At 45.1% G+C, this 19,466-nt stretch overlaps 3 protein-coding genes across 3 annotated transcripts; all 3 read right to left on the bottom strand.

Moving 5' to 3' along the window:
* Positions 1-788: 788 nt before the first annotated feature.
* sh3bp5la (SH3-binding domain protein 5-like, a) lies at positions 789-9,088 on the bottom strand. Its single transcript, XM_080005606.1, has 7 exons — positions 9,028-9,088; positions 8,519-8,791; positions 6,513-6,575; positions 5,552-5,680; positions 4,716-4,880; positions 4,388-4,561; positions 789-3,242 (listed from the first exon to the last, which is right to left on the bottom strand). Exons 1-7 carry the CDS (start codon positions 9,031-9,033, stop codon positions 2,745-2,747), a joined length of 1,308 nt encoding a protein of 435 aa, XP_079861732.1. The 5' UTR covers positions 9,034-9,088; the 3' UTR covers positions 789-2,744.
* Positions 9,089-9,820: 732 nt separating this feature from the next.
* On the bottom strand, positions 9,821-13,335 carry mgat1a (alpha-1,3-mannosyl-glycoprotein 2-beta-N-acetylglucosaminyltransferase a). Its single transcript, XM_080005068.1, has 3 exons — positions 13,176-13,335; positions 11,307-12,239; positions 9,821-11,170 (listed from the first exon to the last, which is right to left on the bottom strand). Exons 2-3 carry the CDS (start codon positions 11,934-11,936, stop codon positions 10,478-10,480), a joined length of 1,323 nt encoding a protein of 440 aa, XP_079861194.1. The 5' UTR covers positions 11,937-12,239; positions 13,176-13,335; the 3' UTR covers positions 9,821-10,477.
* Positions 13,336-17,379: 4,044 nt separating this feature from the next.
* rnf183 (ring finger protein 183) lies at positions 17,380-18,309 on the bottom strand (the record flags this gene model as incomplete). Its single annotated transcript, XM_080004805.1, has 1 exon — positions 17,380-18,309. The coding sequence occupies one exon, from the start codon at positions 18,307-18,309 to the stop codon at positions 17,380-17,382; it is 930 nt and encodes a 309-aa protein (XP_079860931.1).
* Between the last annotated feature and the right edge of the window lie 1,157 nt (positions 18,310-19,466).

Raw genomic sequence — 19,466 nt, 5'->3', positions numbered from 1 at the left:
TATTATTATTATTATTATTATGCGCCTTGTCTGCCGTCCACGCGCACCGAAGGCTTAGAAATATAAACTCGTGCCGCGCGGAATAAACACGCACGACGTACTGTACAAACGCGTCCTCCCAAAAACGACGGCAGAGCGATTCACCACCATCACGCTCCTCCCCGCCTCTTTTTTTCTTCCCTCCCCACCCCACTACAATCTGGAGTTAATTCATGACGTCATGACGGAGACGCATCACGCACCGTGCGTGACGCTCCGCCTCCCGCGCACCCCTCCCATCTGAGGAGCTCACAGGTCCCGGACCCCCCTCCTCCCACCCCCCCCCCCACCCCCAACCCCACCCCAGGATCCTATGATTTTAGGAGAGAAGCGTATGATGGAATAATCATAATCTACTACAGTGCAGCCGAGGCGCAGGGGCGGCGGCGGCGGCGCTAAAACCCCGCTAAGCCCCCGGCGGCGTTTAGAGGTCGGAGACGCAGCAGTCAGTCGTGTGCTACAACACGATTAAACTGGAGTCTCGCTCCTTTGCCGCCCCGGTGTGACTTTGCCTCATTCCCCTCGCCCGCCACCGCCACCCCTTTTCTATTCTGAGATCAACATTCTCCTACATATTTATACCCCTGCTGAATAATTGAAGCACGGCAGAGAAGAGATAACTTCTCCGCGGCTGTGGCTCCGCTCCTCTCCCTGTTCCGCAATAGGCCGCATCATTTCCTATTGCGCTGCCCTCCAAGATATTCACATGTGTGGATGTGATTGGGAAAGACCATTGGAAAGCGTGAATCACATTAGCGCACAAGTTTTACCCCGGCGTGTTTATTGAGTCTACATATGACATCTCGTACATAGCAAAGTGGATGGGTTTGTACACTAGAATACATGGGCGACATTTCCAAAATAGACACAAACGCTTAATGTCATCAAACGTGACAAGAACTTGCCAAGAGGGAGCGGCGGAGCAGAGGAGGAACGTGGGTGGGGGTGGGGGTGGGGGTCGGGGGGCGAAAATGAAGACCTACACAGGAGGTGAACTGTGAAGAAGCCACTGGGTAAAACAAGACAAACAGGACATCTGTATAACAAATTTCTCAAATATTCAAATCAGCCGTATGTGTAACTGTACAATTTGTATTCCAGCTTTGTAATAATTACATACATTTACAAGTCTTTTTTTTTTGACAATATAGTTAATGGTGAAAGAGCCTACAGGAAAAACAATCTCTTCAAGTCTCACCAAAAGTCAGTGCTTAGGTGACTCGGGATTATTGGCATTAATATTAAATCATAAAAAGGGAATACAACGCTATCTGCTTTCTAAATAGATGATGTATATGCCCATCGCAACAATATGAAACGGGGCGTAATGCAGCAAGGCACACTTCAAATTACAACTGAGGGAGATTTATTTTTCCTAAAAAAAAAAATAAAAAGGAGAAAAAGCTTAAAAAAAACAAAACTTTTTTTTTTTTTTTTGCATTTGCTGCCAATGAAACATTTCAATTGTAAACAATATCCCAAAACAATGTACAATAAAGGCTTTTCAAGGTGAGACAAAACAATACTTTATTTTTATTTTATTATTATTTTTTTTTAATCCCCGGGAGAAATTTGATCATCGAAGGGACAGCAAAACAAAAATCCACACGACCCGCATCAAAGCGTCTTTGCGTCGACAGGTTTAGGTTCTGATATGTCATACAAACATGATTATAATCGCTTGGGAGTGCATGCGGTCCGCAAGTCGGAACGGGAGTGCGAGTCCCACTTTATTCTCTCAGGCCCGACCTCATGAATTCAGTCCGCCTCCATCGGCCTTTTTCCTGTGCAGCTTTCGTCGAAAGGCTTTACTATTACGTGTGAAATGTGAGTCGGAACATGTGCTGGAAAAGGGGAACCCTTTGGGATTCTTCCCTCTAAACTAACTGGAGGCGGCTCGGCGGAGCAGGGACCTCGGTGAGCATGGACACCGCCCGCCCACCCCCACCTTGAAGCCGCCGCTGGCGTGACTCGACGCGACATGGGAGGGAGGGGAGGCGCACGAGGGAGAGCCCGGTCTGACTGGTCTCGGTGAATCAGATCAAAGACGACTTTGAAAAATGATTCCTTCCAAAATTTTAATAGACCGTTGCTTGGAGCGATTTTTTATTTTATTTTTTTAATCTCTCTCCTCTCAGCTCCTTCATGCTGAGGGAACAAATTCAACCAGGCTCGCAACCAGACGTAGGAAGGCGTAACTATGTTTTTGTAACCAATTATAATAACATGAATATTCCGTCTTTGATTTATCGTGTTGCCATTAAAACCTGCCTGGAACATTGTTTATCGACAATCTTTTCCTTTTAAACGGAAATCTGACATCCTCTATTTTATCTTATTGAAGGAGCCCTGCACACAAGGCTCCTGGAGAAGCGGCTTCAGCTGTGACCGGAGGTTTTCATGGGGCCCAAATTGGTGGAGCCGAAGAGATCTAATAATTAAAATGGCTCCTGAAATGCTGTTTCCTTGCCAATGTCGGATGAAATGGAAAAGGCTAAGAGTAATAGAAAGATCTAGACATACAGTGGGAGGTTTGCACCTGCTCTCCATTGCTCTGTTCTACTCCCACTCTGCTGCACTTCATGTTTGTTTGTTTTTTCTCGAGTAATGAGTCTAATCACACGCAGCCTAATAATATTACACAGCAGCCCTGGGCCAGGCCTGGGGTTGGGGTAGACCCTTGAAGACCTCTGGCTGTGACCTCCTCACAGGCTGAAGCTCCGGTGGTGCTGCTTGCAGAACTGCTGCTGTCGCGCCCTGGCGCCGCTCGTCGCCGGCCCCTGCCTCTTGTGCGGCGCCGCCGCCGCTCTCTCCTCCCCGTCGTCCCCGGTTACGCTCCCCACGTCGCTAAAGTCCCCGAGGTGCTCGACCGAGTCGCATTTCTCCAGGTCGGAGGCGATGGTCTGCAGGCTGAACACGGAGACGGAGTCGGACCCCGTCGGCTCCCTCTCCCCCGGGTCCGCCGCCCCGCCGGTCCCCGCAGCTAGAGCAGTGCCCCCTTCCACCGTGCCTCCGCTGGACTCCGCCCCTACGGGGGGGCTCCGGCCAGCGCAGGTGGGGGCCTGCGCCCCCTCAGCCAGGCCCCGGCCTCGCTGGGCATGGATCTGCTCGCTGATCTGCTCCAGGTTGCGCAGAGTGATGGAGTACTGCGTCTTGACTTTAGCGACCTGCTGCTCCAGCTGCAGAACTTTGGCTTTGTGCTCCTGCAACGCAAAGAGAGGCAACCGTGGCTCTCAGCAGCAGCTTTGGGAGCAATACAATGCTTACAAACTTAAACCTGCAGTAGTATTGAATGGCTTCGACTGGATTGCATCCATACTATTGAATGTGGAGGGATTCTGCAGGATTTGATACCCGAGTAGGCAGTCTCTTCGTGATAGAGATAATGGTTTGAACTGCAAGAATACCTAATCCTGTATTGGGTCCTTTTCTTTATTTTGTTTTAAAAAAAGGGGCCGAAACTCTTCAATTAATTTTAAAGCAGTACATGACTTTTAACACAGAGAGGAAGAAAACGCTAACAACACAGAGAAATCGGTATTAAAAGCCTTTCACCTGATAACCAAGTCGGCAGCTGATATCTAAAACCCCTAACGTGTAAACAAACACGTACACACACTATCCATGTGAACCTGTCAGACCACTCTGTGACTCGCGTTCGACAGCGGAAGCAACAGTAATGCTGACAGCGACTGCATATGGGAGAGAGATAAAAGTTCTGTTCTGCTACACGGGACTTCACACACGTGGGATTTTCACAACCACCAAACAAGCAGCTTTCACACCCCTTCCTTCTATCGATATGCGCTTTGAAAATTGTCGCCTTGACAAAACAAATGTAAGGGGGGCGTGTTTCATGAGCACGGTACTGACTTTAAAATTTTGTCATCGTGTTAATCATCATAAATATCATAATAATGTTTTGATTATACAACAATAGATATTTTCAGTATGCATCAGCCACCAAGAGAGAAACTGAAGCCCAAAAACGACAGAAAACGTATGTTATTTATGAAAGCAACTCTACGTTGAGCAATACAAAATGAACAAATGTCAACTTAATACAAAACCAAACATAGCAGGCATGTTGCTAAAATCAACACGTGAAAAATAATCATTTAATCCCCCTGGATTGAGTGTACGCAGGTTAACTTGCTGACTACTTAAAAGACAAGCAGCTTAGTGGATTTTCAGCCAAATAACAATCACAGTGTTGAGTTGTTCAGTGTTGTGTTGTTCACTAAATGTACGATTTTTTTGCGATTGCCGTTGCCCTGTTTTGCACCGTCGATTGGGCTCTCGCCTCAGACGCGCAGGGATTCCCCTCTCCGCTGGTCGTCCGCCTTACCTCCAGGATGGGGTTGAACTGGGCCTTGAGCTCAAAGTACGGCTTGGACTTGACGATGGCTCTCTTCAGAGACTTCTGGAGCATCTGGACGCGGTGCTCGGCCTCCTGGTAGGCGTAGGTGACCCGCATGTGCTCCCGCTCGCTGCGGAGACGCTCCTCCTCCGCTTCGTTCACCTGGGAAGCAGAAGCGCGCGCGCGCGCGCACACACACACACACACACACACACACACACCTATGTGATATTTACCTCTAACCCCCTCACCCTCCTTCCCCTACGCCCACTCTTACAACTATGGAGGATTCTGTACAGGAAGTAGGGCTGTTTACTTTTGAGGTGGCGTGATTGAGTATCTCCTGCCAGGTAGGGTCCAGGGTGTTTTTACCATCAGCCATCAGGCCCTGCTCTGCCACATACACCATCTCCCTGGCGGCCGTGTGCATGGAAACGGCCCTCTCGTAGCTCAGAGCCGCCTTCTGGGTCTCCTGCTGCTCCTGCCAGGAGAGCGCGGCCAATCAGAGGCGGCAGAAATGCACAGGACAAGCAGTCAACCACCTGTCGCTCCGTGCTCAAATGATTACTTAGAATTCTCTGTGATGTCAAGGTATCCCTCTGTGTTTGCTGTACGATGAATAACATCACATGCTTCATGTGTATGTGGTGCGTTTGGCTTCGATAGTAAACTCTCCTCTTCTGGAAAGTCAATCTGCCAACTCAGTGGGAAAGGCGACAGTAAATATTACACTTGTGTTTAACAATAGATGCAAATAACTTTGGTGGTTGTGTCAAACTAACTATGAGTACTAGATTGGTGTAATCTCAGCCCTAGATTTCAGAGACTATCAAGCAAGTTTTTTTTCGGGTATTTTTTTTTTATCTTAATCACAGAAAAACTTTCAAATATTTGTGTGTGATTAAGTATTTTGACACATTTCCAAATCACAAACAGTACATACTATAAGCAGGAGAAAAAAAACAATATTCAAATACAGTGTGTGTGTGTGTGTGTGTGTGTGTGTTTGAACATATAGCCATTCCCTATATATAAAAAATACTTTTAATTAAAATTCAATTAAAAGAATGGACAATAAATATTAACTATTAAAGATTTTACGCAAATCACTAGCACATCACATTAGACATACACACAGTTTCATGTGCTTACCTCTTTAGCGAGGCGCCGGGCCTCATAGTATGGTCTGGCTTTCTCAATGCAGCTGCCCAGCTGGGAGTTGTGGGCATTCAGCTTCCTGGCAGAATCCGTGAGGATCCTCCTGTAGCCAGACCTGGCATCCTGAACGAGGAACGGAGGAGAAATGCTCAGATTAAATTTCCCTGCAATGGAACAATGATTTGAGCAAAGATTCAAGACCAGAGAAAAATCACTGCTAACATGATTGTTTCCCTTAAGGTTTGAATTAAAACACATAATAAGAATTTGAATACACTTGAATGCAACATATAGCTATGCAGTTTGTATTTTTATAAAGAAATGTATACATCACAATCATGTAGCTAATAATCTGCTCTGTAGCAAACACAAGCTCTTGAATTCATCCAATTTAAAGCATGGTGGGTAATAGTTTTCCACACCATATCACTTTCAGTTTAACATACAGTAAATGTCCAGGAAACTGAGGCCGTTCTCCATGTTCAACCTATTCCTTGTCCCAAGAATGAGTAAGAAACATTTCCTTAAATCAAGGAAGATCTAACACTTTCCATTTCAATGCGTCCAGACTTGACACTTGAATGCAAACTCTGTGACTAGATATGTGTTCAGATTTCATGTTCCTGTAAAATATTATAAATACTCCCTGTTAAAATGGTGCTCCGTACAAGAATTTCCCCCTAAGTTCTTCTTTTGGTTTAAGTTCTCATGTAGTGGTAGGGGTGTGAGATGTTGAGTAGAGGGTAGCGGAGGTAAGCGCTCCACTTGTGCATCACATTGCAGTAATCTGTCCACATCGTGCGCAGATTGCTGACCCCACTCCTATTAAATCTGATCCACCTCGGGATGTGGTCAGGCTCATCGGATCACAGTGAGAGCAGAATACGATCTGGGGCTGTCCAGAGCAGACACTGAATTGAATCGACAAGTGTAACAGAGAGACTTATGTGCTTACGTCAAGCTGCAGTTCTAGTTTGTTGATTTCCGCACTGGCTTCATTTAGGCGTTCTAACTCCTCCTATGGGTCAAAGAGAACAATGTTTTAACATGGTTGACTTAATTGTAACATAAGGCAAAACAAAAACTGTACCTTGACGAAAATACACAAAAAAAATTCATAAAGAGTGCATAGCCACGGAAGTCCGTAAAGGACATGCAATATTATTATTTTGGGTTATGAGCTGGTAACAGTGTTTGACCCTAAAGTGTCCGAAAAGAGCTTAAGAGATGGATGCATAATTTGGCCTCCCGAGGTGGCAAATTCTCGCCAGGCATGCAGGATTCTGCATGAGACAGGCCCACCTACACTCAGCAAAGGGTCGGCGTTGATGTCGACTGCCCACCCGATCCATCTTGAATATGGGTGGAAAGTGCCACGGATTGCGTCACTCAGGATTCCCGCTTGTCATGTGGCGTGTGCCGATTTAGAAAGGGAATTTATAGGGGCGACGTACGTAGGTTGCAGGGAAGGAATGTGTGCGGGCAGCAACGACGACACATAGGCGTAGCAGAGAAATGCATAAAGAAAAAAGGACGTCTACTCTCGTGTGGTATGTGAACGTCTTACTCTCGCATGTCGTGTGAATGTACATCTGTCGAGATTCTAGTGGAGATATCTATATAGAGAGCCTGTATAGATCTGATGAGTTTTATACTTACTGCACTTACACTTACTACTTTTTCTCCAAAGAAGAGATTGCAAACCTTTCATAACAGTAATAATGACCATTTTTGAGCATTTTGTTTGTTTGTTTTTTGTTTTGCTCACAGTGATGTACGTCAGGTGCTTGATGGAATACCTTGAAAATATGCGCTTATGGGCTTAAGTGGTTGAAAAGATTCAAGATCAGAGGCCTTCTGCCCTCTAGTGGACTATCCTTGCACCGCTATCTTTGAAAATTTTACGGCCAGAGGAGCAAATTATGAATATTCAAAAGATTATTTTATAAGACGGGCTGTGAACATGTGTTTATCAAATATGATACCGCACATATATAAGATAATGTCCCAATGGTCACTTTATTACAATCGATACTGCAATGTGCATTGTGCCTAAAAAAAATGCTAAATACACTGTTCTGATTATTTAATTACACTAATGAAATCGCTGCACAGGAAATCAATTCTCAAAATGTCTTCTCTGGTCAATTTAAAGTCTATATTTGCCTGAAAAAGGACAGAAACTGTCTTTTTTGGCTACCACAATGCCAATTCAAAAGGTTGCTGTTTAATTATGTTTTTGTTGAAAAACAAACATGTGATCAATACATTTCCATAAAGTGTTAGATGTATCGAATATGATCCATTTTGGCTATTCTGGCTTTGATGTATAAGGCTCTTACTCTGCTTTTACAGGGTTAATACATTATTTCCAGAACCACTTTTAGGACAAATATTCTACTCGGGAAATGTAATCAATTGAAACGGAATCCAGCGTGGTTGGAAATAGACACTTAGATGACAATGACATTAATGACCGATATATAATAATATAGATAACAGGCAATGGCAAGGCTTAAAAGGTACTTGAAAGCCATCGAATTTCATTTTGTAGTGCAAATATGATTCGTTTTACAGTCAGGGTACACCACCTAACAGGAACTTAACAATGTAAATACGATAATTATGAAGAGTTATTAAGAGTCCGAGGGGTGTCTCCCTCGGAGCAAATCCTGTTACTTTTCACCCCCTCGTGATCACGGGGTCATAACATAAACAAATGGTATAAATGATAAGTGTACATTTTGAAATATATCACTCCCACTCCCCCCATCAGGTCCCACAAACAACACAACCGAGACAATAAAATAAAAAATAGTAGAGGGTCAGTTCAAGTAAATTATAAAAACTTTTGAGTTGTTGTCGTTGTTTTCCGGTTAAAACGCAATTCAATGGCCATAACTATCTGCGAGGGAACCGTGTGTTTGTGGTTCGCCATGAACCAGAGAACCGCTCCGGTACCTGGATCCTGGGGTCCAGCTTCTCCTCGTAGGGGCTACGGGCTCGTTCCATCTCCCCCTTTCGTTTCCCGCGACTCTCTCCTTCCTCGCGGGCCGATCCCGGTCCCCTTCCCTCCGTCTCAGCCCTCTCCTCTCCGGCCTCCCCACCGAGGCTGCCTTCACTCCATCCACCCGGCGCTGAGGCCCCGGACCCGGCGGGGCTCTCCAGCGGGGCGCCCGGCTCCGCTCCAGGCGGAGGACTGAGCAGCTCACGAATCCCCCCTTTCCGCCGGCCCTAAAATGTGGTCGGACAGCCCATAAAACATCACAGTTACCGCGAATGTGGCGCAGTTCGCGACCTGACCCCCCTGCGAGGCCCCCCCTCTCGATGCTAGCAGGCTAACGCTAGCGCGCTAACGCTAGCCCGCCCGCAGGCTGGTGTTTTCCGCCGGATTGAACCACCAGAAAACTCAAGTGTATGGCGATTAATCGGAGGCCGTTTGCTACGTTCGTCCCTGGGTTCTATTTAACCTCCATTTCCCCTCACTCCGGTATCACCCCGCCTGGCTGGACGGACACCTCGCCCAGTGTCGGATTCATTTCGACGTAAACAATCTGTGCCGGCACAGCGCCGACCGGAGGGTCGCTGTCGCCTTCCGTAGCCGACGATGCGCGACGCTCGTTCGCCCCAGGAAACACGACTTGCACCTAAATGCGCATCGCGAGGATTAGCTGTGATCGGCAGGTAAAGAGACACTCAACGCAAACGAAACCGTTTTTGTAATCGTAGTATCTACGTAGAATTGTCACGACGCTGGTACGTAATCGCGTGATCGCAATTACCTTGATAACTTGAAATTTGAATGTAATAACTTAACTACATCGGGATCTTTTTTTTTTTTTTGTCAAATCGTTAAGATCCCGCAATCGTGTTTCCAGCCGCAGTCGAGGGAAAGTTGAGCCAATGTCAGCAATGTCGGAATAAATTGAACGCGAATTAACTGTGAAATGCATCTCCACAAATGTGGATATTGCAATTTTCAGTGCTGATAAAGGCTCTTCTGCAATTTGTAGACATGCGTTATTACATTATTATTATTATTATTATTATTGAAAATGGCGTAAAATGAACAAGAGACAATGAAATTGTTTTTCGCAATTATTACTGTCATGACAAATCGTCAACTAAAGTTTCATGATCGTGACTGCATTATATATACCTATATAGACACACACACACACACACACACATATACTATCAAAGTGCAAGATAAGTGATATGGCGTAATATTCTTTTATTCCAAAAATACTCTTAACACACTTCAGTTTTGCACAGCGAGATGTACAATGTGCTTTTTGGCCAATTGTCAAACAAGTGCGATTGAATAGTGACCAAGAGGGAGGTACTGCCTGGCAACAGGGACAAAGACATATCAAAATTTGGACTATTTTGCAACTATTACAATGACCACCACCATTATGAGCGATTAATTACATACGTTTGTACCAGACAAAACACCCAAGAAGAGATAAGATCTCAGATATTGCATATAATAAAAAAAGTGACAAAAGGCCATTGCATTTTATACTTTGATTAATACTATGTGCACAATGAGCAGAATATAAAAATAAATCCCTTGAGTTTCACAGCTATAATGTCTACATTAAGTCAAACATTAAGTCTATATTCTACAATGCAATTATTATTATTTTTTTATATGTATATATATCTTTTTTTGGAATCATGTAAAACACCTGAGTGGTATTGGCAATATCTTCCGCACCAGAAAGGAGAATAACAAACTCTTCATTATCAAGGACACTGAGCAAAACTGCATCTTAGTGATCATTCAAATTGGAAATTTAACTAGTTCATTCTTTGGTCTTCAATTATTTACCTCCCCTCACTGGCACAAGGAAAGAACACAAAAATGCTACTGCACAGAGACTCTCTTCTTCTGCATGCATTTAAAAATCAACTTCAAGTTGGGTCATAGTGAGTCCACCCTGTGGGTGGAGCCAGGTAGATCCTTCGTCCTTTGTACATGAAACTGACCACGCCCCTGTACCCGCTCCGTGGGACTCCCGACTTGAAGTCTTCCATGATCCCAAGGTTCTTTGCCATGACATTAAAACTGTCCTTAGTTGAATATTGCAGACGAAAGGGGCCGGGTCCGGGCAGCTGACCCTGCTTCACATCTTCATACATCACGAGAGGAGCACTGTAAACCTCTTTCTGGAACTTTTCTCTGTACGTCTCCTCCTTCAGGTAACTCAGGTCCAACTTTGTGAAAGGCACAAATTCAGAATTCAGTTTGATAAACCGCAGGTACTTGTCGTAAAACTGGCCCAGACTCACGCCTTTGCGGCCAAAGGTCAGAGTTCGGGATATCTCTGGACGGATACATGCACGGTCGCGGCGCTGCTCAGGCTGACGCATCCAGTCATCCCAGAACGACTCGGGCCACTTGGGTTCCAGCTCCTCCCACATTTCTTTGAGCAGCATCCAGCCCAAACCGGGAAAGAAGTCGGTCCTGTAGAGCAGGTCTGTTTTGCCTGCATTCACGTAGCCATCCCTGCCATTGTCATTCCAGGCGGAGACACACCAGAGACTGGGGTCAGATTTCAGGAGCGGGTACAGGGCCCGGAAGTATTCAAAGAAGTCTGGCGCCACCTAGAGTATGACATCAAGTAACTTAATTGACATAATCCACAACCAGCCAGAGACAACATTTATAATAAGAAATCACAATAAACTAAAAATAAAAAACAAACATTGTCATTAATAGTATAATAAACATTACTATTACCTCCAAGTCGTCCTCCACAATCACTACGGAGGAATGTGACAGGGATTTAAACACTTGGTTAAGGGCCCAATGGTAATGCCTGGAGATTTTGTAGTAACCTTGAAACTTCTTGTGTTGTGGTCGCACCGAGATGTCCGACAAATCCGGCTGCCGCAGATGTGTTACTCGATCGCCGTATGAACCGATTACCTCTGCTGTCTCCTTATGCCCACAATCCTGACTAACTATGATCGGATACAGCTCGACTGAGGGGCGGTACTCCAGCAGTTTGTCCACGCAGCGTTTCACAGTCACTCTGTTACAGGCAATGACCAAGATGGGAATAACGGGCTGATGGCCGACAACCTTTCGCCCGTTACTGTTGGGTTGTTGCCATAGCGACTGGTGACTCTGGATCTGGAGGAGGATTTTCTTCTGCATTTCCAGTTCAGTTTCAAACATGTCTGCCATACGCAGTACGTCCGCAGCCACGTCAGCAGCCGGACTTTCACCCAGCTCCTGCTGCTCTCGGACAGGCTCGCCGGTCTGGCCGGGCGGGGGTCTCCCCCACAGCAGTAGCACCAGGATGGCATTCCAGGTGACAAAAAGGAAGGTGCCAAAGAGAATAAGAGAGCTTCTTTTGCGGAGCATGGTTGATCAGAACTGTCAGGGGGGGAGGGGAGGGGGGAGGTCAGGACAACAGGGTTCCAATAGAAATGGGTGACAAGGGACAAATATGGGAGTGGCAGTTTGTGACTCATGCCAAGATCATGAGTCCAAATATTAGGAGGCTGCACACATTTTCGACAGTTTGCGTGTAGGCGCTAGGATATATTATGTGGCACCAATAGAATAAGTAGGGTTAGCACAGGGCGGAAAGGCCAAAGAGCAGCAGCATTCATCTTGGGACAGTCGTAATCTTCGGGGTCATCTTCTTCTACCATCAACAGCCATCTGAAAAAAGAAAAAGAAAAAAAAAAAAAATCACATGACATGCATGAAAACTGTAATAAAACACACGGCTCCTGTTATTTACCACAGAATGCTATGAAATGGTTTTATTTAATTAAATAATAAACCACTTGATCAACATTTAGTTTTGTGCATACGTGCCACATGGTTCGTAAATGGGAGCGATTCTGTCACATTTTACAAACACATACGTAAAAATACATAATGCAAAATAATACAACCCACAAATCTGAATTAAGACTTTTAAATGAAAAAATAAACAGAAATATATACATATATATCCCTTCATCCTCAAATAAATACCCCAATCCAATGCTTGTTTTGGCACATACGAATCACATCAATGATTATACATGTATTTGCACGGTTTGCATAACAAGTTAAACATTATTTCTGAATCAATAACTATTTTCGCATTTAAAACCTAATATCGTTTTGTGAATGGTAGTGTGTTTTCATCTTTTTCCATTCGCATTCGTTTCATTATATGTATGTATATATATATATATATATATATATATATATGACATATTCGTGGTGACACAGAATTCCATGCACTCGTCTTGCACTGAAAATCTTTATACGTACTTGTGGATCGTAGTACTTATTCACGTTTCTCCCAGAGCGTCCACTTTATTTTATTTCATTATACTTCTCTCAGAATTCGTGGCTCCCCCTCGCTGTCAGCACTACACTTCCTTGTCACCTGTAGCCTGATCGACACGCGAGTCCCAAGTTACAACCGTTATTTCGGCTGAAAAACGAGGGACGTCGGCGACATCGCCGCAGGGCAGCGGCTGTCACCTCGACCGAGCGCTCCGCCTCGGTTGTCAACGTTAACAGGTAACGGAGGGAGGGAGGGAGGAGGGGGGGGGGGAAAAAAAAAGGCGCATGTTCGCGTCAGATTAGCCTCGTTACCTTCAGATCACACCGACTCCCTCGCTGCCGTGGCCGTGGCTTCCCCGTCCCCGTTCCTGCGGGACGAGGGCGGCGCGTGTTTTCACCGTCCCGGAGCGAGGCTTCTCGGCGAGTTTTCTCCCACTTGGAGCAACTTAATCTCGTCGGCTTCGCCCTGGTTGCTCCCGGGGTAGGGGGGGGGGGGGGGCGGGCGGAGCGCGACGTGGACTTCCGGTTTCGCCGAACACAAACCGGAAGTCCCGCCCCCGCCCCCCAAATTGGCAATGATTTTGACTTGTAAACACAATTCTCGAGTTTTATTTATATTTGAGGGTTACTCAGATTTGACTTGAATAAAAGCACAAATACCCTGACACAGGGTTACTGTGGTGAAAGGCTCTGCACCTTTTGGTTAAACGGACCGACATCGAGATATAATCAACTATAGTTTTCGGCCCTTTGGGAAACGATCATAAGTTCATCTCCAGCGCTGGAAGTAGCCAAAGGCAACCATCCTGTAATGGAATATTTAACTTTTTATATTGTTTTGTTTTGACCTGTATCATACGCAGGTATTCATAGTGTCGCCGGGTCCGTGCGGCAACTTTGACAACATCACCGCTACAGCGCAGCCCGGTACAGGAAGCCACACTCTGAAAATGGTTTGAACATGACTTCATCCCCGCAAACAGGAAGCTTAATGTAAAATATTGAAATGACGAGACCAATAAGTCGTCCGACTCTGGGGTTTACCTTCCGCTTCTGTCGATGTATTCACTGCGGGGTTAGGGTACGGAGTGGGGGGTCGGTACTGAAGTGCTGACCCTTGCGTTTTGTAGAATGAATTTAATTTCATGTGAACGTCGCCGTCTGATCTTTCTGTTCATTAAACATCGCAGTCATGCCTCTGGGGCCAGGCTTTTCATTTGAAAGCTGCTATAGGCGAGGATTATACATACTGAGAGGAAAATATTACACATTTCTTTAATCCCTGTAATTTTATTCAGGACTCATTTTTAATAGCGCTTTCAACCCTTGTTCATTTCAACAATGAGTAGTCACTCTAGTTTTCTCAATGATGTTTTTTTTTTATTTTTATTTGATTTGATCTGCATGCATGAGTGCTCTTCAAATATTTGGATTCATGGAAGAGCATTTTTAAAGTAAATGTAAAAACGAGTCATTGCCACAGTGTTCAAAGGTTGAAGTCCAGAGGCTTTAGGAGAGTAAATATGATCAATACAGTGCATTACAATGTCCATTAATGCTCTTGCCCCGGCCAGGTCGGTCCTCGGCGTGGTCAGATTTAAAGTGGTTCTTACCATTAACAGGATTTTGGGTTTTTCCATTTAACTGCCATTTTTGTAAATAAATAAATAAATAAATAAACTTAAAGTGTCATATATGTGGCTTATTTTAATATTTTTCAAATTATTAGACAATCTGAGCAGGCCATTCATTCGGTTTCATGGGGATCCAGACATAATTTACCCACTTGGGGCCTGATCCTATTTCCACCCTCACCTCTCTGAAATTTGAAACCTGTCCCCCAAATCATGTCAACAAATTTCAGAAAGACACCCTATTAAAAGCATTAAAAAAAAAATGAAAAAATTGATTGAAAAAAAGAACCAATACAAAAACAAATGATCTCAGTTGTACAGTACTTAGACCTTTCACGGTCTGTTTTTATTTTGCCCTGGCTTGCTTTTGATTTATATAAATATATTAAATGTAAATCCTGATCAATAAGTGCTCACCTGCAGTAGGTCTACACAGTTTTTTGCACAGATGTTTTTCACATCCACTTTCTGTCCACCAGAGGGGACCTCTGTGGCACCAGTGTCGCACTGTCGCTGCTATTTTCACGACAGTGCAAATAGCAAACCTCAAAAACATTATTTCCAAACTCAAAATTGTCTCAGATAAACAACCGTTCTTCAGTGTCGACCACCCATTTAGAATGAAAGGGGCAACTTTCCCTGGTTTGGTGAAAGATTTTTGTTAATGATTATTATTATTATTATTCCTACAGGTGGTACACTCAATATCAGAATGCATGCTTGTTGGCGCTCCATTGCAGTTTGGCGAGTGCTTTGGGGGATAATACACCGGTGTCTCTATTTTGTTGCATCGCTTTGCCGTCCCTCTGCAGGGGTTGGTCTAAATCCATTTCCCAATTCCAACACGGTCCTCTGCCCCTCTGTCTGGTTTGACCGGTTGCGCTCGCCTGTCAGCCCGAGGCTGCATGCAGGTGCAGGCCGCTTGCTGGGGGAGTTCCTGGCCAAAATATTGCCCCGAAACTGCAGAGCTGCAGACAAGGCAGACGCCAAGAGGGTAAAAGCCCGATTGTTTGTACAGAAGTCTTCGTTGTCCTTTACTGTCTTTACCCTGGTCACTTGTGAATATTATGTACATGTACACATTGGTTAACAACACACATTACCTCTGTGTCCACCAGGGTTAGGGCGTCACCACTGTGGGGGGCGGGGGTCTGGTCTAGCTGGGACCGGGGGTCAGCAGTCAGCCAAAGGGTGTGTGATATAGATATGCACCCCTTCTTTAACACAGAATCTGAGCGGCAAAATTATTATTACTATTTCACTTGTGCTTCTGCAGATCCTTGCCCCAGCCTTCTTCAGGGTGTGATAGGCAACATTGACATTTTCCATGTGATATAATAGTGTCTTTGATTCCAGGTCACTGGAAGTCTGCGATATCATAATAGGGTTGGAGAAATTATTGTTTGTACTACATGAATGTGGGTACTCTCTGTCAAAAGAGCTCTAACTGTATATGTATGTGACAACCGGTCTGTTCACTCCACGGGAGAGGATCAGGTAACTCAAGGCACAAATGGAAAGATCTTATATATATATAGATATATGTGTGTGTGTGTGTAATAACTACACAGTTGTTTATATTTCACAGCCAAAACTTTAAAAACAAAGGTTTTGGTATTGGTTTATTAAAAAAACAAAAACAAAACATGTTTATGATAAATACAATTATTTATCTTGAACCCAATCATTAATTGATCAGAATTATTTCAACACAAGATAAGTAAAAGCCTAGCATATGTTGAAAAAGAAAGCATTTGTGAAAGGTTTGCCAATAAAATAGGTAGATATCACAGATTATGTCCTGAGTATACTTATTAAAGGGGACCTTTTATGCTCCTTGTCAACCAGTTAATATAGATCTCCGAGGTCCCCAAAACATGTTTTTTAAGGGCTTTTTTGCTCAACAATACAATTCAGATTATGCATTCTAGCCATTCTAACATGCCTGTAACCCATTCTGTTCTAGGACGCTCTTTTTAGTACGTGGCACTTCCCCCCTGTGGCCCCTAGTTCTGTGAGCCAATGGGGTTCGAGCTTTACTTCCAGGTTCCATTGTATTTATTGCAGTCCGTAAACCTTCACTGATTTCACCCTATCAGTCCACCAAAATCTATTTCTGAACAAATTTGAGGCGAGAAATAAGCAATCCAGTTGCTTATTTTCTGTAAGCCAGCGTAGAGGTTCCCTGCGGCGCTCGTTATTCTCCAGCCGTGGGTGGGGTTACTCAGGCGGTACCAAGTAATGTAGGAAGGGGGTTGCAAATCTGACTGATCTATTTTCTCAATCTGGACGTCCAGCACGCAAATAGTTGAACATTCGTAGAAATATAACTATAATCTGTAAGTGAAGAGATATTTTTTATTTTGTCTCTGTCTATTTACATATCGTTGGAGAATACAAGGGTTTTACAAAAGTGAGTGAGAAATATATTTTGCGCCCTCATCGGGTGCAAATCTAGAAACTTGTCAGAATACTTAAGAACCTTCATTTCAGTTTAGTGCATTTGATTATTTACAGAATATTGGTTTTTCACATAATTCTTGGCCTTCTTGAAAATCATCACAGTACAAGTCCTATTCACAGTGACGTGAGATGGTGAAAAGCACATAGTTGTATATTTAAAGTTTAACAAAAAAATAGGAAAGTTTCAAAATAGACTTTCCAATTCCCCAAATGTGCAATATTCAGCTTGCTTGTCCTTGGTTGTTGTCGTGAACCTTTTTCCTCTTTGTGTCAGTTTGCAGCAAACTGAATGAGTTCCAGTGCTCGCTGTTGCTTCCCTCAGACCATCGCGGCTAGTCGAGGGTTAACAGCAACCACGATGGTTGAGGAAACACAAGATGAACTTCCTTTTAGTCTACTCAGGGCCTTGGACTGGGGATTCACGGAAAGTGAACTCCCGGCGGAGCCGCCACCGTGTTGTTGTTCGGGCGGTGAGCCACGTCGTTGATGATCACGTTGGGCATGATAACAAAGGCGAGAATGCCCACCAGCATGAGCACAACGGCAATGGTGATAATGGACGCCACGGCAGCGTAGTAACACCGATCCGAGTGGAACAGCCGGCGCAGACGGCCCCTGACCTGGTTGGGGGGCCTGCCCACATCCAGCTCCGTGGTCGGGGCTACGCCTTGCTCCAGGGTGCCTAGGTGGAGGTCCTCACCCGTCACGGGTGGGTTGTCCTGTTTCTTTTTGGGGAGGGAGAGACTTGTAGTGTTTATGGGGGTGCTGGGAGGCGGATGTTTGAGCAACAGCTTCCCCTTGCTGCGCTGGAAGCGGATGGACGTTGCCCGCTGCATCTCCGGAGGGAGCATGCGGAAGACGTCCTGGTTGTTGCCCAGCTGGGGCAGGTCACGGCCGTGGGGCAGCTCGGTGAGCTCCCGGCAGATGGGGCAGGAGAGGGACTTGAGCTCCAGCGACGAGACGTTGATGCGCGCCAGGCACTCCAAACAGAAGGTGTGCCCGCAGGCCAGCAGCTTGGGGGTCTTGAAGATGTTGTCATAGGAACAGAAGCAGACCACACACTCCGTCTCCTCCACGTTATCTTCCGGGGGCTTCGCCTTCCCCCGCTCACTCGCCCCCTCCCTCCTGTCTCGTCTGTGGGCCTCCTCGCTCCGGCCGCGCTCCCGCCCACCGCGCTCTCTCCTCCGGCCTCTTTCCCGCCCGGCTTTCTCGTAGCTGGTGCTCCGGGATCGCCTCACTTTCACAGACTTTGGCTTCCTCCCGCGGTCCTGGAAGCTGGGTTTGCGGTTCTGGGCCTGTTTTGTGCTCTGGCTCTCTCCGTTCCCATGTTGCTCCCTGACATCGCTCATGATGGCGGAACGAAGCCGAGGAGAGAGTTCTCAGCCGGATAGGAGAAAAATTACCAGCTAAGAGATTCTGAAAAAAAAAAAAGTAAAATGTAATGACTAGACAGTGAGGTACAAAGTATGAGTCATTTCCCTGCACTCTACTTGTGGCATAGCATTTTTCCTTGGACAAAAAAAATACTGTGATGAGTTTTTTGTTTTTTTTATTATGATGGCGCAACAGAGGAAAATCCATTAGTCTACCAACTTATTTTTTATTTGTTAACTGTTTGAATCCACTTAACATGAGGACAATTTGCTTTGATAATAGTTTCCATGTTTGCTTAGTGGGCTGTCCACTGCGGAAGGCATCGGCAAACATATTCGCAGTGCGCTCGGTGTTTGCAGTTCCGCTGACGTCTAACACGGCACATTTGATCTTTTTTATGGTACAAGGCTCGGTGTCTGGAAATATTTCGACCCTCGGATGCCTTTGGTTTCAGCACGCTTGAACGCCAGAGCAAACATTCGCTCATGCTCATCCACCTTACAGTCACCCAATCATTAACCCCCAAGTTTCAGACTTGAGGAAGCTCAGGTGACATTTCATACATCAACAAACATCTAAAAACATCTCAATAAAGTTTTAGAAGGACAAAAAAAGGAGATTGATTATTGACTTGATTATGTTAATGTGCATGCACACATTAACATAATCAAGTCAGCATTATTAAGGCTACATTTAATAAGCCGTGATCAGGGTATCCTTCAGTCCTCCTCTTACCTGCTGAGGTAGAGGAATGCCGGGTCACTCGTCAGAAATATTCCAGCATGGGAAATATTCCCAGTGGGGTACAGACCGTACAGTATATGTGGAGCAAACGCCTCTCACATCTTCCTACACCCAAACGAGGCGTTTATCCCTGCTGTTATTTTCTTGCATTACCTTCTCCTGTTGGACTGTTTTTTATCTGTGTACTTTCTTACCTGTGATATGGCACGGCCTCCTCTGAATGTTCCTCCTCTCTTCCCTCCCACTCGCTCGCTCTCGTCCAACCAGTCAAACCAGCCATTGGTTCACTTTAACCAGAACTTCAGCCTGTGTGTGTGTGTGTGTGTGTGTGTGTGTGTATGTATGTCTGAGTAGCTTTGTATGTTATTTTGTTTTCACACAGCAAGAC

This window comes from Zeus faber (assembly GCF_960531495.2).
Source record: "Zeus faber genome assembly, chromosome: 8".
NCBI classification, from domain to species: domain Eukaryota; kingdom Metazoa; phylum Chordata; class Actinopteri; order Zeiformes; family Zeidae; genus Zeus; species Zeus faber.
The sequence above is the reverse complement of the archived record's forward strand: the minus strand, read 5'-3'. Positions and strand labels throughout refer to the sequence as shown.

Excerpts from the sequence above, each read along its gene's own strand:
- mgat1a (XM_080005068.1), bottom strand. The coding sequence starts at position 11,936 with ATGCTCCGCAAAAGAAGCTCTCTTATTCTCTTTGGCACCTTCCTTTTT. Across the intron at positions 11,171-11,306 it reads TTGTGGAGGACGACTTGGAG|GTGGCGCCAGACTTCTTTGA; the intron begins GTAATAGTAATG and ends GTCATACTCTAG.
- sh3bp5la (XM_080005606.1), bottom strand. Across the intron at positions 5,681-6,512 it reads AACTAGAACTGCAGCTTGAC|GATGCCAGGTCTGGCTACAG; the intron begins GTAAGCACATAA and ends TTCCTCGTTCAG. Across the intron at positions 4,562-4,715 it reads TCAATCACGCCACCTCAAAA|GTGAACGAAGCGGAGGAGGA; the intron begins GTAAACAGCCCT and ends TCTGCTTCCCAG.